General features: G+C 44.4%; 1 protein-coding gene across 1 annotated transcript in view; it reads left to right on the forward strand.

Annotated features, from left to right (window-relative positions):
- The window catches only part of trpm5 (transient receptor potential cation channel, subfamily M, member 5), a 91,684-nt gene that overhangs the window by 44,146 nt on the left and 29,729 nt on the right, over window positions 1-17,809 (forward strand). Inside the window, exons 14-18 of the mRNA XM_067993707.1 lie at window positions 2,510-2,655; window positions 4,502-4,614; window positions 6,349-6,447; window positions 9,703-9,958; window positions 12,738-12,856. Of these exons, the coding sequence (XP_067849808.1) occupies window positions 2,510-2,655; window positions 4,502-4,614; window positions 6,349-6,447; window positions 9,703-9,958; window positions 12,738-12,856 (733 nt within the window). The remainder of the gene's footprint in view (window positions 1-2,509; window positions 2,656-4,501; window positions 4,615-6,348; window positions 6,448-9,702; window positions 9,959-12,737; window positions 12,857-17,809) is intronic.

Below are 17,809 nucleotides of genomic sequence, written 5' to 3' on the forward strand. Positions count from 1 at the left end.
ATTTGGGAGTTGGGGGAAGAGAGCTAGTGAGAAGATATTCTGAAGCCCTAGGAATAATAAATGAAGCTTGGTGGACTGTTGTTGCATCTACCTTTCTTGCTAATAGCAGTGGCTGCAATATTTACACAGCTTGCTAGAAAACTCTTTTGATAGAAATGGGTTCCTATGAGATTCTGCACCATCTGTCTTGTGACTTGATCATTTCAACAGTGAGGACCCAGATTGGGTAAACCTTGTAAAATTGTTCAACTTCTGTTAAATCTCCAAAAGTGGTCTCACCAAATGTTTTTCAGTAAAACTCAGCATCCAAGGGAATATCATAAGAAACAAACAGGGTGGCTTGTTCGAGGTGCAGTGGCGCTGGGCTGCAGAGCAGTGGGTTAAGGGCTCAATGTCACAATGATCCATGTGCAATTACTAAATTTCAATTGTATTGGCACAAGGAAGTATTGAGCCAAAGATTAACACTTCCACCTGGGATGAAGGAAGCATCAGTAGACGGAAAAAAACAACAGAGGGAGTTTCCCCATTCCACTCTCAACAGTTAGTTTAGACTGAAATTACAGATGTCTTCAGAGCAAGTTATACCAAACTTACCCTCTTGTGAGCAAATGATTAACTGTTCCTTTATTACTAGGGCTGCCGGGTGATATTTATACACTGAAATTCCTTAGGGAGCTGCGGCAAATCTCACCCCGTTTCCGGGGATTTATTATGTGACTTGTAAAGGTTGGAACTTCTGTCCGCCTCCTTACAAGGCAAATGACAGGCCGGGGATCGGGCCAGGGACGGGCACTCCCTAAGCCGGGAGCTCCTGCTCCCGCTCTACAGAAGGGACTCGGCATGGTAGAGGAGGCTGTTTCTCCCAGTGAGGTGAGGCCTCCACAAGAACATATGTCGACCCCACTGGTGGAGTCCGGGCCTGGCAAGCAGCCTGGATTGCAAAATAGAGCAATGTCAAGGATAGGAGGGGCACAACATAAGAACATAAGAAATAGGAACAGGAGTAGGCCATACGGCCCTTCGAGCCTGCTCCGCCATTCAATCAGATCATAGCTGATCTTCAACCTCAACTCCACTTTCCTGCCCGATCCCCATATCCCTTGATTCCCTTAGAGTCCAAAAATCTATCTATCTCAGCCTTGAATATATTCAACGACTCAGCATCCACAACCCTCTGGGGTCAAGAAATCCAAAGATTCACAGTCCTCTGAGTGATGCTGGTGGAGCCCGTTCCAATGGAACAGCTTCCTCTTTCCCCTTTGCTGGTGCCAGTACCCCCATGAATCGAATCCCCTGTCTCCCACACCACTCTCTGATCTGTTTGTCCCTAGGCCAAACTGCACGTGGCTCAGGTAGTAATCCAGTGATTATTACCTTTGAGGTTCTGCTTATTAATTTAGACCCTAGCTCCTCAAACTGTCTCAGCAGAACCCCATTCTTAGTTCTACCTATATTGTTGGTTCCTACGTGGACCACCACCATTGGCTTTCTTTCCCGTCCCTGGGTGGGTGAACAGCGGAGTTTCTGTGGGCATGGGGCAGGCTGGCGCTCAACATGTGTCTGAAGTGGTGCTTGCATCCACCGGCTCCATGCCAATGTGATGGCCTCCCAATGACCCCGCAAACACGAGCAGGATCAGCACCGGTGGGCACCGACGGGCACGATCCCAGCATAAACACCAGGAACGCGACCCAAGGAATTTCAGGGCCTTAGTCTTTTACCTGCTGTGCTTCGGGTGAAACCTATCCTTCCCCCCCACCCCCCCCCCACCCCTCCCACATATTAAATGATAATAGTTTACACTCCTCGCACTCCTGAAATCTTGACCCTTGGAAAAGTAAAGAAAAACAACACTGGAGGGAATTGAGCAGTTGCTATGGCAGCAGTATGACATAGTATGTCACACCTCAGAGACACTACATGTATCCAGAATCCCTGACACTGCACCTGGATTCTTGAAATGCTGTTAGGTACAGAATACAATGTTGAGCAAAGGTTAGACGTGGTGCGGGAAAGTTTCGGGTATCCTTCCTTCCAACACCGCTGGTACACTGATCGTGACCCTGATCACAAGATACTTATGGAGGAGGAAGGCCATTCGGCCCATCTTCGTGTATCCATCCAGAATAAGTCGCCTCCAATGCAGCATCCAATTGGTTATTAAATAGGTTTTCACCTCTGATGCTCTATATTTGGGAGTCCATTCCACGTGTTGGTCCCTCTTTGTGTGAAGAAGAATTTCCTAATATCATTCTGAATTTGTCTTTATTAGTTTGAACCTGTGACCCCCCCTCCCTTTGTCCTACTCCTGCCATTTAATTTAAAATAATTTTCCAGATTTACGTTTTCCATGTTGTTTACTATCTTGTATATTTCTATAAGATCACCTCTTAGACACAGCCTTTCAAGGCTGAACAGCCCAAGTCTCTCCAGTGAGACAACCTGTTTATAATAAAGCAGTATCCTGTAATAATTTCAAGTGGTGTGTTATTTTCTCTGGTTTCAGACCTGTTCAGCGAGTGTCACACTAACAGTGAAGACAGATCCTTTTTCTTGCTGATTCGTAAGACCAAGTACTGGAGCAAGGTCACTTGCCTGCAGTTAGCTACAGACGCAGATGCCAAATCTTTCTTTGCACATGACGGTGTTCAGGTACAGATATGGGGCATTTCAAAACTTTTTTTTACTTCTTACATCTATAATTTTGACAAAATAAATCCGCCTCACTCTCTATAAAAGCAACTGCCAGTCATTAAGGTTGCATTGGGCTTGTTTTATTGCTACAAGCATTTTGCCACACCCCCTTCCCAAAAACATAATGTGACACCCTCTCTGACTGTGGATGAGGTGCATTATCCTCCCTACTCCTCCTTGACCTCTCTGCAGCCTTTGATATGGTGGACCACGCCATCAGCTCTCCTCTGTTGTCCAGCTCCCTGCCACTGCCCTCATGCGATTCCATTCCTTTCTATCTCACTGCAGCTCCGGCAATGGCTTCTTTTTCCACCCCTTCACGGTCACCTCCAGAGTCCCAGAGGTCCTGCCCTTGGCCCCCTCCGAGGTGCTGCCCCCTTGGGGACATCATCTGCCGGCACAGAATCGGCTTGAATGTGCACACTGCTGACATCCAGCTCACCCTCTCCAGTACCTCGCTCAACTCCACAACACCCGCAGTGCTATCAGACATTAGGTCCAACATCAAGTCATGGATTAGTCATAACTTAAGGGAGACCAAAGCTATTGGGGTAGACTTTCAACTTGCCTCACGGGCATAAAACTGGCGTTGTGGATCGACTGTCTGTTATAGAAACTGCCTGATTTTCATTTCCATTGATTTTTGGTCTGAATGGTCAACTGATCCTTGGGGGACCTCTTAGCTTTTGTTTCCTTTTGTTGCTTTGGTTACTGAAGGCATTGGCCTGTGCACTTGGAGTTTCGTCCTGCTGAGGGCGATGCTCGGCCTGCCTAAACTGCAAGAGGTGGTCACGGGTCTGCACAGACGGTGCTGTGACAGTGACCCTCCTCTAATTGTTCTTATCTCCAACGGCAGTCACACCCACTGCCGGGAAAATCAAGTGGTACATCCTTTGCTTCAACATAACTCTGATTGTAGATGTCACTTACTGTAATACTGTATATACTGTGGGTTTATCTTCATTAACCACTGTAGATGCTGCTCCAATGGCTCAGTTGGTTACAGTGGTGAGTTACTGAGCCATGTGGATGTGGAATATCCCAGGTTCCGCCCTCAGTCCGTGGTGGGTTAGCTGATGTCAGCCAGGACAGTGATGTGGGTACTAAACCTGGCCCCTGCGCCTCTGGAATAGGAACCAACAACAATTTGCATTTAGTAACTTTAACGCAGAGAAACATTCCAAGAAAGGAAAATCAGATAGAGTTCCCGCTCTCCTGGGGGGAGATCTTGACTTTACGCGATGGTGTAAAACGAATGAGAGTGAATCAGCAGCCTGTTTTACATCTTTCACGATTTTTATTCCCATTGACTTCATTCGGGAGAGGTGTAAAACAGACTGCCGACTCGCTATCATCCGTTTTACACTATCACACGACGTCACGATCTACCCCCTGATTGCTGTCTGGAGGCCCTTGCTAAAAGTGCGCTTTCAGATGACGAGAATGTCACAACTGAGCCTGCTCCTGTTCTCATTCACATCCACACGTGTGCACTTTCCAGCAGTAGTCACTGGATAGCAACTAAGAGGGGTAGGTTTTTTCTTCCCCCCCCCCCCCCCCCACCCCCCCTTACCCCCCGAATTTGAGGGCCTCCCCTGCGGGCCCAAGTGGTGGGATCAGCCTAATTCAGGAGAAACCAGGAATAAGACCTGTGTCTTTCCTGGTCTATATGGCTCAGTACTACCTCAGGTGGCGCATTAACCCAAAAAGCCATCAGTATACAATACATTTTTTTAAAAACGGGTTCACGTAATTTTAAGCCAGTAATCTCATCTTGGATATAACATTGTTTTCTGTATTTTAGGCACTGTTGACTAAAATCTGGTGGGGTGATATGTCAACTGATACTCCAATCTGGAAGCTGCTCTCTGGGTTCTGGTGCCCTCCTCTGATATTTACCAACCTTATCACTTTCAGGTAATAATTCAATGAGCAAACATTCCAAAGATATAATATTTGCATTTATATTGCGTCTCATCATGTCAGGATGTCTCAAAGTGCTTCACATTATAAATTACTCGTGAAGAGCCGTGACTGTTGTTACATAGGCAAATATTTCACTGCAACAACTTCCCTCAAATACTGGTAAGTTTAATAACCAGTTAATCTACTTTTAGGTGGTACTGGCTGAGAGTGAAATGTTTATCCTGGACACCAGAAGAATTACCTGCCTTTCTTCAGGTGGTGTCATGGGATCTTTAATGCACAACCCCCAACCACTGGAATAGGCAAACAATGCCTCGGTTTATCTTCTTATCCGAAGGGCAGCACTCCTCATAATGCAGTGCTCCATCGGTATTGTACCACAGTGTCGGTCCCGATTGTCGGCTGAAACCCAGATCCTTCCGACCCAGAGGCGAGAGCTCTACCAACTGAGCTCCACAACATGTACATTTAATAGTTGGCCACTGACATGGTGCTATGACAACAGCATAGCTATGAAAACGTAAATAACTGGGATGAGAGATAATTTGGCCATTATTCGTTGTTTTCCTGAGAAACCTTGATGAAGGACCAAAGCCCACAGAACGGGATTAAAAAGTGCCAAATTTAGGTTTTTAAGCCTGGCGATTGAAGGAGGTAAGGAGTTCCATAGTTTTGCAGTCGTGAGGAAGAACAAGTCGGATTAGGAGACTCTGTGATGACTCTTGACCTCAATATAAGGGGGAAAACCTGCAGGATAGCATACTTGGAGCTTAGTCAGCACAAGGCAGAAGAGTCCAGAGGAGCAATGACCATAGTGGTATTGATAAAATAGAGAGAAAGAGAAGAAAATGGCAAGAGAGAGATTGGAGGCTAGAAGTTACAGCAAGTTGGGCAAACAGTAGGCCTTTTCTTGTATAGTCTCCAGGAGCGTGAGAGAGGTGTGACGGGAACCTCCTCAGATACATGAGCAGTATTCCTATTTTGCAAGCAGTAGCACAACCTCAAGAACATGATGCTCTGTATACAGCAGCCCCTACCCACACTTGTAGTTAAAAGAATAACAGTGACTCCATGTGGCTAGTACAGTTACTGTTATTCTTGTTCTAATTACTTTTAATTTAATTTATTTTAATATCCATGCATTAAGAGGTTGTGAAGGGTAGGTTTAGTACAGAATTGAGGAGGTACTTCTTTATACAGAGGTGGTCAACAGCTGCTAGTGAACTCAGTCACTAGTTCATTAACGTTCCATTGGTTAGAGCTCTGTGCTTCATTCACTGCAAGAGTTCTGGTTATAGGAACCTTGAGTACTAATATCTCTTGGGCTAACACCTATTGGTGGATGAACTAAACAGCCTAGGTGCAACCACTGCTGGTGAGCTCAGAGTTCAGAGAGCACTTGAGCAGTGCAACAGAATTAGTTTTTTTTAAAAAAAGACTTGTCCATTGCACGCCCTCCAATTACCCTATTGTCAGCTTCACAGAAGCATGGTTGAATTGGATCATAAACCTGCCACAACCCTGGCTCACTTAAAAAGAACTTTCATTTATATAGCGCCTTTCACAACCTCAGGATGTCCAAAAGTGCTTTACATCCAATGAAGTACAGTCACTGTAGTAATGTAGGAAACGCGGCAGCCAATTTGTACACAGTAAGATCCCTCAAACAGCAATGATATAATGACCAGATAATCCTCTTAATGTTTCTTGTTTGTTTCCTTTTAGTGCACATAGCCACCCGTCCAGAGGAGAATCTGACCAACTGAAAGAACTGGATAGCTTGGACACAGAAAAGGCTTTACTGCTCCATGATGAGGCAAACAGGTTTGTCTACCCAAAACCTTCGTAGGACAGAAGGTTCAAAAATTGGGTAGGGCTATAAGTATTAGAGAAAAGCAGCTTTTCATTTCACTAACAGGTCCAGCATGACTAACGTTAACTGTTCAAGGGGAAAGTCAGATCTACTGGGCTAATTATCTCTCAGAGTAGTAGATTCATTTCAGAGCACAAGAGAAGACAGCTTCATTATAAAGAACTTGCATTCACATAGTGCCTTATCACATTCTCGGGACATGCCAACATGCTTTGCAACTAATGAGCTACTTATGAAGTCACTGTTGTTATGTAGGCAAGCATTCCTAACAGTCTTCCCCGAACTACTTCCACGGCAAGAGCGGAAGGGAGTTATGTTATATTATGGACCCACGCGGAGGGCCACGTCGAATGGGAGGGCAGACTCGGAGGCAACAACAGAGAAAACTCAGGCCTGCACCAGTTGGAGGGGAAGGCTGACAGTCTATCAGAAAAGCACTGTAACCGCTCTAGATGTCTACCACATCATCTGAATGCCCAGGGCATCAGGTACTAGTGATGCTGAGCCCTCAAACCTGTGGGCATACTGTCAGGATACACCGGAGACCTTGGGCAATGTTGAGGAAACTAAGTTGGTACTGACATTGACCCCCGGAATTCAGATACAAATGCAATCTCCGTGCTCCTGGTGAGATATAAAAGTGCTTTAATATATAGAGTTCCCCGCCCCGGGTCAAAGTATGTAAAATTTGAAATAGATGGCTAGCACTTCCACCCTCCCACAGCAGTTGTTCTCCTGACCCAACTCAGATGTTGCTTAAGTTCTGGCTGAGAATATAGCAAAGGAAAATAGAGAACAAAGAAAACTATTTACTTCCTGCCCCAACTCCTGAGGGCCATTATTGCAATGAGGGTAATCAAATGAAACTGAGACAAGCCGAAGCTTTGAAGGACAATGTAGATGAGCAATTAAAAATGGAAAGGAAAATATGTGAATCAATTTGCATGGAAATATTCAAATCAGGCCTTTGATTTCACCAGTTGGTACATTTGTGATCTAGTCTTGTAGCACATCAGAATTACACTGCAAGGCAGCTATTAGTGTTGATATTGGTTCATAACAATACTGTCAATGAATAAACTAATATAAAGTTGTCAATGATAGACCCAAGTGTACGAGACGATCTTTTCCACAATTCCACAGCCTGCACTGTGATTATGAGACATTAATAGGTTCAGTTAAGATCTTATGTTAGGAGAGTTAAGAAAGATGCTATATTAATATCCTGAGATATATTATGTTCTTTGATGAAGTAATGGAGAGGGTTGATGTTGTATATATGGACTTTCAAAAGGCATTTGATAAAGTACCATATAATAGACTTGTTAGCAAAATTGAAGCCCATGGGATTAAAGGGGCAGTGGCAACGTGGATACAAAATTGGCTAAGAAAGCAGAGAGTAGTGGTGAATGGTTATTTTTCAGACTGGAGGGAAGTATACAGTTGGGTCCCCCAGGGATGGGCATTAGGACACTGCTGTTCTTGATACATATTAATGACCTGGACTTGGGTATACAGGGCATAATTTCAAAGTTTGCAGATGACACGAAACTTGGAAATGTAGTAAATAGTGAGGAGGATAAAAGCAGACTTCAGGGGGACATAAACAGACTGGTAAAATGGGCACACATTTTTTTTTTATTCGTTCATGGGATGTGGGCGTCGCTGGTGAGGCCAGCATTTATTGTCCATCCCTAATTGCCCTTGAGAAGGTGAACCGCTGCAGTCCGTATGGTGAAGGTTCTCCCACAGTGCTGTTGGGAATATGGCTGATGCAATTTAACGCAGGAAGATATGAAGTGATGCATACTGGTAGGAAGAATGAGGAGAGGCAATATAAACTAAATAGTACAATTTTGGAGAGAGACCTGGATACGGATCTTTGAAGGTGGCAGGACAAGTTGAGAAGGCTGTTAAAAAGGCATACGGGATCCTTGGCTTTATAATGGGAGGCATAGAGTACATAAACGGGGAAGTTATGCCTAACCTTTATAAATCATTGATTGGGCCCCAGCTGGAGTGTTGTGTCCAATTCTGGGCACCACATTTTAGGAAGGATGTCAAGGCCTTAGAAAGGGTGCAGAGGAGATTTACTAGAAAGGTGTCAGGGATGCGGGACTTCGGTTACATGGAGAAACTGGGGAAACTGGGGTTGTTCTCTTTGGAGCAGAGTAGGTTGGGGAGAGATTTAATAGAGGTGTTCAAAATCATGATGGAGTAAATAGTGAGCAACTGTTTCATGCGGCAGAAAGATCGGTAACCAGAGGACACAGATTTAAGGTAATTGGCAAAAGAGCCAGAGGCGAGATGAGGAGAAATTTTTGTTATGATCTGGAATGCACTGCCTGAAAGGGCGGTGGAAGCAGATTCAATAATAACTTTCAAAAGGGAATTGGATAAATACTCGAAGAGGAAAAATTTGCAGGGCTATAGGGAAAGGGACCAATTGGATAACTCTTCCAAAGAGCTGGCACAGGAACGATGGGGCTAATGGCCTCCTTCTGTGGTGTATCATTCTATGATTCTATTTTCATGAAACACACCCAATTTGAAGTCTTTTATCTTTGCTGGTATTCATGCTGGACAATGACAATGGATTGGCTCTCTTGGTCCATTCATACAACTTTAAACTGTGACAGTATTTTGAACAGCAATGAAATAGTGTAGACTGTATAACGGACAAATACAGGGAAGTACCTCAGAGCTGCTCCCGCTCCAGCGTCGTAACTTTGCCTGAAGTGTGTCGGAAACCCCGTCGACATGTGTAAACCTGGGTATCCTCCACACTTCTGGCGAAGTTACGGTGATGGAGCGGGAACAGACCCGAGGAAATTCACCAGTATTCCACCTTTTGGGACGGGATGATCAACCTCAGGGTTGGGTGCGCTGGTGAGATATGTATTTGGAATCCCCTCCTGGGACCCTTCGTTTAAATAGTCCATTATAAAGTAGGTTGTTTGGGAGTTGCTTTTACACCGGTGTTGGTTTACGTTGGAATCTGGGAGCTCGCTGTCGAGGAAATTCGGCTCCATGATTCTGCAGCTGGGTGAAAGGTGTCAGATTCAGCAACGCAGACGGCAAGAGCTGCCTCACCGACAACAATCTCCCGGAACCCAAACTAAGCAGCACTAGTTCTAAAAGCAAAAGAGTGGTTTCTATTTCACTCCTGTTTAAAATATAATAACTGTTGTTATATCGTCTGATAGTGATCACGACGAGAAGGATAAAGAAAGACTTTGTGGAAACCAACGTAGAAAATTTATTTTAAGAAGATGGAAGAAATTCTGGGGTGCTCCGGTCACTGTATTCCTGGGGAATGTCATCCTGTATTTTGCATTCCTGTCCCTTTTCGCCTACGTTTTGCTGGTGGATTTCAAGCCTCCGCCTCCTATTGGTCCTTCAGTGGCAGAGATAATGCTGTACTTCTGGGTTTTCACCTTGGCCCTGGAGGAGCTTAGGCAGGTGAGGAGATCAGCCTTGTGTTTTTAACCACATAACCATGTAGGTGGGGGACAGAGTGGGGGTGGGGGGTGTGAGGGAGAAAGGGACTGTAAATCACCTGGTGTGAATAGAATGAGAAATAAGAGTAATGACATATACGTAAACACGTGCAGGGCTGTAGATAGTGTAAAAGGAGGGTAGCTTTAGGGAATTATTAACCGATAACAACAAAACACTCCGCACTGCTGTCCCTGCAAAACAGACAGTATTGTGAGGCAGCAGACGCAGTATTAAGTGATTAAGATGAAGATTCACGTTGTCGGGCAGAGCAGAGGGACATTTAGTCTGTAAATAACTGTTCAGAGGAGACTGGCACACACATACTGAATTATTAATTTACAGAGGACTCTGGTGCTCAGCACACTAATTGTTAACTTACAGAGCAGACTGACTGAATTATTACCTTACAGAGCAGATTAGTGCCCAGTAAACTGAATTATTAACTTACAGAGCAGAGTGTGCCATATCAATACAAGCATACCAACTCATTCAGCGTATCAGTACAATTATACCAACTCATCCATGCCTTTGTTACCTCTAGACTCGACTATTCCACTGCTTTCCTGGATTACCTCCCACTTGCACTTTCCGTAAACTCTGTTGCCCCTATCCTAACTCGCACCAAGTCCTGTTCACCCATCACCGATGTACTCACTAACCTACATTGGCTCCCGGTCCAGCAACACCTCGATTTTAAAATTCTCATCCTTGTTTTCAAATCCCTCCATGGCCTCACCCCTCCCTATCTTTGTAACCTCCTCCAGCCCTACAACCCTCCGAGATCTCTGCGCTCCTCCAATTCTGGCCTCTTGCACAGCCCTGATTTTAATCGCTCCACCATTGGCAGCCATGCCTTCAGCTGCCTAGGCCCTAAGCTCTGGAATTCCCTCCCTAAACCTCTCCGATTCTCTACTGCTCTCTCCTCCTTTAAGACGCTCCTCAAAACCTACCTCTTTGACCAAGCATTTGGTCACCTGTCCTGAGTCATTGGGGGGAATTTTAGGGGGCATTGTTGGGGGCGGGGGGGCTCTGAAAATTGTGGCAATCCCGTTCGGGTTTGGAAGCCCGCTCCAATCTGCTGACTTCCGAGTTTCCCAGGGACCCACCTGTGTGCGCGAGGGAGACCCGAAAACGGACGTCCCACCAGCAATTAAAACCAGCGGGATGACAGTTAAAGAGCCAAATGTACTTCATTGAGGTACTTAAGGCACTTTACCTGTGACAGATTAATACTTAGAAAGATTTTTGACTTACCTGGGCGACTTGCCCACCGCTTCTGATTCACACCTGGTGAAACCACCCTGTGAACCCAGGCGTGAAGGGCCGGATCAGGGAACAAGAAACTAAATAAATTAAATAAAAAACCCTAGACAGAAGTGAAAACACTAAATGAACCTGCCTTTGCACTCTGCTCCGATGTCCTATGTCTCCCACTCCGATGTCCCCCTCTTCACCCCCCGATGTCACCCCAATCTTCCCCAATGTCCTCTCGATCTTCCCCCTCCCCCTGATCTTCCCCTGAATTCCTCCCGATCTTCCCCTGACCCCACCCCGGTCTTACAGTCCAGCGCCGGATGACGTCTTGCTCTCTCTCTTTCTTGCCCCACCCCTGCGTTGCAGATCCTGATGGCAGCCAGCCTGTCAATTAGGCTGGCTACCGGGCGCAAAACCCAGAGAGGATGTTGATCATCAGCAATCAACATGCAATCGCGTCAGAAATGGTAAATTTTGTTCATGCGGGTTTGGCACGCAATCGAGCCCATTGTATCAACATAACTATACCAACTCTTCATTGTATCAATACAATCATACCAACTGAGTCATTGTATCAATATATGCTCCTAATGCTGTGTAAGTTGTTGCTGTTGTATCAATACAACCATACCAACTGAAACATTGTATCAACATAACTATACCAACTCTTTATCGTTTCAATATAACCATACCAACTCATTCATTGCATCAATACAACCAAACAACGGAGTCATTGTTTCAATACATGCTCCTAATGCTGTGTAAGCAAAATGGAGCAGTATGTAAGCCAGTGTAAAATGTGGGGAAAAAAGTCATTTTGCTGTTTAAGTGATTTAAAAATAAAAGTAATTATAATATGAGACTTTCTGCAGGTTAGTTACTTGGGAACTCTGAGAACTGAAATATAGTGAATAGAATCCAGAGTACACCAAACACGTGACATATACTCCAGACTCTACCCCGGTTTACACATTGATGCGGTAGTTGTACGTTTTGTTTACACCAAAGAAACTAAATTGTATTGATGATTTCAATCAAACACAGCATAGAGTGCAGGAAAGTGGAACTGCTGTACCCACAATCGCCACAAGATGGAGTCTGCCACTCATTTTTAAAAGTTAACAGTTTTAAAACCCTTTAGTTTGTGGATATAGTTTGTAAAGAGCACACACTACACAACTGATAAGTGTATGGAAAATGGGCCATCTTGGGCCTATAAATCACTATTACTCCCAGCGTCACTCAATAATGCATTTTCCATACACCATCACTACCTAATACGTATCCTCTAATTTTTTCATGACTTGCCATTGATTTAAAAGGAGCTCATTGATACAGCACTACTTTTGGTGGAGTCTATTGGCACGCCTATTACCCTGTGTATTTACTTTAAATGAATCCACAGTGCTCCAAGGTTAACTGATCTGGTCACAATATCCCAACCGCTTCACATCTTGTGATAAGTTGCTTTCTATTCACTCCCCAGAGTTTTTTCACCGAAGGAAACACTAACATAGTGAAGAAATTTAAACTGTATGTGGAGGATTCATGGAACAAGTGTGACATGGTGGCCTTGGTGCTGTTCATAGTGGGAGTGACGTGCAGGTCAGTATTGGGGTCTCTGAAACGCCCCCGCCCTTTTCAAGGTAATATCCCAAATTTCTTGCAGCGTTCTGCTCTGCAAAGAAGCAGAATTCACAATTGTTTTTACAGGGATGTAGAAAAATATTTGAAAAAAGAAAAATTTAAAAGTGTGTGGGGAACGGGACCAAGTAGATTGAGCTTAAAGGGTCAAATGGCCTCCAGTGCAGTAACGTTCTATCGGAGACTCCCCTCTATTTGTATTCACTCAGCGTTCCCCCCCCCCCTTCTAGCCTTTTCTAATTAACTTATTATATATCTTAACTGAATAACCCTGCATCCCCTCTCCAGGAAATATTTTGATAAATGTTTCCATTTCTCAGAATTAGTTATAGGTCCAGATTTTTTTTTGAAGATAGATTTTATATTCTGATTCCGTACCTCAAGACTCTAATATGGTCCCTGGGCCAGCTCCAGACAGCTTTTGTTTTCTCTGCTTTGGTTATCAGTGTCCCCCAGAGTACTAGGTTGTGCATCCAAGAGTGTCTCTCTTCCTATTGCTTTGAGGATGTTATCGAGATTGAATGGGATTCTTCTTGCAGAACCACTGGGTGTTGGGACACATGGTCGAGGCTTCTTGTTCCACTTGTTCTTCTTTGTTACTGTTCCTTTCGCCTGTCACCCCAGACTTGGGTAACTGCCTCACTCTGCGTCTGAAGTTATAGTTTTCCACCTGATGGAGCTTGTACTCTTCATTCTTCCGAACTTGGCTACTTGTGGCCATTGAGGAACAAAATCTTCTGGCAACATTTGCACGGTTGTTCTCAGCCATCTTCCCATTAGGAATTCTGCTGAACTTTAGCCATTTGTCAATGCTTTGATATGACTGAAACATAGGAAATAGGAACAGGAGTAGGCCATTCGGCCCTTCGAGCCTGCTCCACCATTCAATATGATCATGGCTGATCCTCTATCTCAATACTATATTCCCCCTCTTCCCCCCCATATCCCTTGATGCCTTTTGTGTCCAGAAATCTATCTATCTCCTTCTTAAATATATTCAGTGACTTGGCCTCCACACCCTTCTGTGGTAGAGAATTGAACAGGTTCACCACTCTCTGAGTGAAGAAATTTCTCCTCATCTCAGTCCTAAATGTCCTACCCCGTATTCTGAGACTGTGACCCCTTGTTCTAGACCCCCCCCAGCCAGGGGAAACATCCTCCCTGCATCCAGTCTGTCTAGCCCTGTCAGAATTTTATACATTTCAATGAGATCCCCTCTCATTCTTCTTAACTCAAGTGAATACAGGCCTAGTCGACCCAATCTCTCCTCATACGACAGTCCTGCCAACGCAAGAATCAGTCTGGTGAACCTTCGCTGTACTCCCTCTACGGCAAGTATATCCTTTCTTAGGTAAGGAGACCAAAACTGCGCACAATACTCCAAGTGTGGTCTCACCAAGGCCCTGTATAACTGCAGTAAGACATCCTTGCTCCTGTACTCAAATCCTCTTGCAATGAAGGCCAACATACCATTTGCCTTCCTAACTGCTTGCTGCACCTGCATGTTTGCTTTCAGTGACTGGTGTACAAGGACACCCAGGTCCCTTTGTACATCAACATTTCCCAATCTACCACTAAATAATACTCTGCCTTTCTGTTTTTCCTTCCAAAGTGGATAACTTCACATTTATCCACATTATACTGCATCTGCCATGTATTTGCCCACTCACTGAACTTGTCTAAATCGCCTTGAAGCCTCTTTGCATCCTCCTCACAATTCACAATCCCGCCTAGTTTTGTGTCGTCAGCAAATTTGGAAATATTACATTTGGTTCCCTCATCCAAATCATTGATGTATATCGTGAATAGCTGGGGCACAAGCACTGATTCTTGCCGTACCCCACTAGTCACCACCACTGATGCGTTAACATATGAGTCTTTTGATTCCTTTAGTAGATACTTTCACAGTTTCATCCCTCACTCTGCGGATATCTGGACTTACTTGTAAGGTGTTACAATTGGGCAGACGCCGGATACTTTTTTCTCACTCTCACTAGAAAAAAACGCTTCACACATAAGCCCTCACTTCCTATGAAGTGAAACACACGATTACCAATTGAACAGCAAACTTGTTTATTGTCGATATGTACACTGGGAGCAATATGGATTACCATCATATGCTTCTGATCTCTGACTGATGACAGCTAACACTCTGACAGACCATATATTTCAGGGTATAAACTATGAATCTAGTTTATTAAGGAGTAAAATTAAATGGAAGAAAGGGATTTCACTGGATTACAGTAAAAGAATCATTGATTTCGCTTTAGAAATTTAAACCCATTTCAAAAATAATAAACACCTTGAAACTTTGATCATTTTCATAACTTGGAACACACCATTTGCCTTCCTAATTGCTTGCTGTACCTGCATGTTAACTTTCTGTGTTTCGTGTACAAAGAAACCTAATTCCCTCTGAACACCAACATTAAAAAATATTCTGTTTTTCTATTCTTCCTACCAAAGTGAATAACCTCATATTTCCCTACATTATACTCCATCTGCCACCTTCTTGCCTGCTCACCTAACCTGTCTATATCCCTTTGTAACCTTTGGATTTGGGACAACAATAATTTCTGTGCACCAGCCTTTAAGTTCTTCAGCTCTTAATATTACACCTAATGGCCCCATCCTGGTCAACTCTTCTTTCACTTTCAGTCACAGTAGAATAGCAATTTGTCGAGGAGATGATAAAGAAAAAGGCTTGCATCAGGCTTGAGTGATTCTCAGCTGATCGTTTATCCAAGCCTTTGGAATCTCCACCTCGAAGTCCATGTCTACTTTTATTGTTTGGACACAGGATGACAATCCAGGAGCTTGTTTAGCAGGATACATGTTCATGCCCAAGTTCTTGTACTAAATATAATGCTTGCTGCACTTCCTTTTCCTCAGGTCAAGAAAGCCCCAAACAACTCTTGTACATCTGGAGCATTATATGGTTGATTCAGAATTTTATTTGGCATTCTGAGTAGTCCCATCTCCTTGTCATTATGCTGGGAATTGGCTATTGCAGAACCATCTGCCTTTGCCCCTCTTAAAATCAATTGAGGCTGTTCATTAGGATTCCTTCTACTTTTCTGTTATGCTCAGGAAAACGCACCGAGGGCAAGTTTGGTCTCGGGTGGTAGCACAAAACGTTCAATGGCGAATCGGCAGCCTGTTTTACACCCGTTGGATTTTCCCTAATGTTCGATAGTGAGTCGGCAGCCTGTTTTACACTTGCTCGATTTTCCCTAATGTTCGATCGCGAATCGACAGCCTGTTTTACACTCGCTCGATTTTCCCTAATGTTCGATAGCGAGTCGACAGCCTGTTTTACACTCGCTCGATTTTCCCTAATGTTCGATAGTGAGTCGACAGCCTGTTTTACACTCGCTCGATTTTCCCTAATGTTCGATAGTGAATCGACAGCCTGTTTTACACTCGCTCGATTTTCCCTAATGTTCGATAGCGAGTCGACAGCCTGTTTTACACTCGCTCGATTTTCCCTAATGTTCGATAGTGAGTCGACAGCCTGTTTTACATCCGCTCGATTTTCCCTAATGTTCGATCGCGAATCGACAGCCTGTTTTACACTCGCTCGATTTTCCCTAATGTTCGATAGCGAGTCGACAGCCTGTTTTACACTCGCTCGATTTTCCCTAATGTTCGATAGCGAGTCGACAGCCTGTTTTACACTCGCTCGATTTTCCCTAATGTTCGATAGCGAGTCGACAGCCTGTTTTACACTCGCTCGATTTTCCCTAATGTTCGATAGCGAGTCGACAGCCTGTTTTACACCCGCTCGATTTTCCCTAATGTTCGATAGCGAGTCGGCAGCCTGTTTTACACTCGCTCGATTTTCCCTAATGTTCGATAGCGAGTCGACAGCCTGTTTTACACTCGCTCGATTTTCCCTAATGTTCGATAGCGAGTCGACAGCCTGTTTTACACTCGCTCGATTTTCCCTAATGTTCGATAGTGAATCGACAGCCTGTTTTACACTCGCTCGATTTTCCCTAATGTTCGATAGCGAGTCGACAGCCTGTTTTACACTCGCTCGATTTTCCCTAGTGTTCGATAGTGAGTCGACAGCCTGTTTTACACTCGCTCGATTTTCTTTACTGTTCGATAGCGAGTCAACAGCCTGTTTTACACTCACTCGATTTTCCCTAATGTTCGATAGCGAGTCGACAGCCTGTTTTACACTCGCTCGATTTTCCCTAATGTTCGATAGCGAGTCGACAGCCTGTTTTACACTCACTCGATTTTCTCTAATGTTCGATAGCGAGTCGACAGCCTGTTTTACACTCGCTCGATTTTCCCTAATGTTCGATAGTGAGTCAACAGCCTGTTTTACACCCGCTCGATTTTCTCTAATGTTCGATAGCGAGTCGACAGCCTGTATTACACTCGCTCGATTTTCCCTAATGTTCGATAGTGAGTCGACAGCCTGTTTTACACTCGCTCGATTTTCCCTAATGTTCGATAGCGAGTCGACAGCCTGTTTTACACTCGCTCGATTTTCTCTAATGTTCGATAGCGAGTCGACAGCCTGTTTTACACTCGCTCGATTTTCCCTAATTTTCGATAGCGAGTCGACAGCCTGTTTTACACTCGCTCGATTTTCCCTAATGTTCGATAGTGAGTCGACAGCCTGTTTTACACTCGCTCGATTTTCTCTAATGTTCGATAGCGAGTCGACAGTCTGTTTTACACTTGCTCGATTTTCTTTACTGTTCGATAGCGAATTGACAGCCTGCTTTACACTCGCTCGATTTTCCCTAATGTTCGATAGTGAATCGACAGCCTGTTTTACACCTGCTCGATTTTCCCTAATTTTCGATAGCGAATCGACAGCCTGTTTTACACCCGTTGGATTTTCCCTAGTGTTCGATAGTGAGTCGACAGCCTGTTTTACACTCACTCGATTTT

Source organism: Heptranchias perlo, chromosome 12 (assembly GCF_035084215.1).
Source record: "Heptranchias perlo isolate sHepPer1 chromosome 12, sHepPer1.hap1, whole genome shotgun sequence".
Classification (NCBI taxonomy): Eukaryota; Metazoa; Chordata; class Chondrichthyes; order Hexanchiformes; family Hexanchidae; genus Heptranchias; species Heptranchias perlo.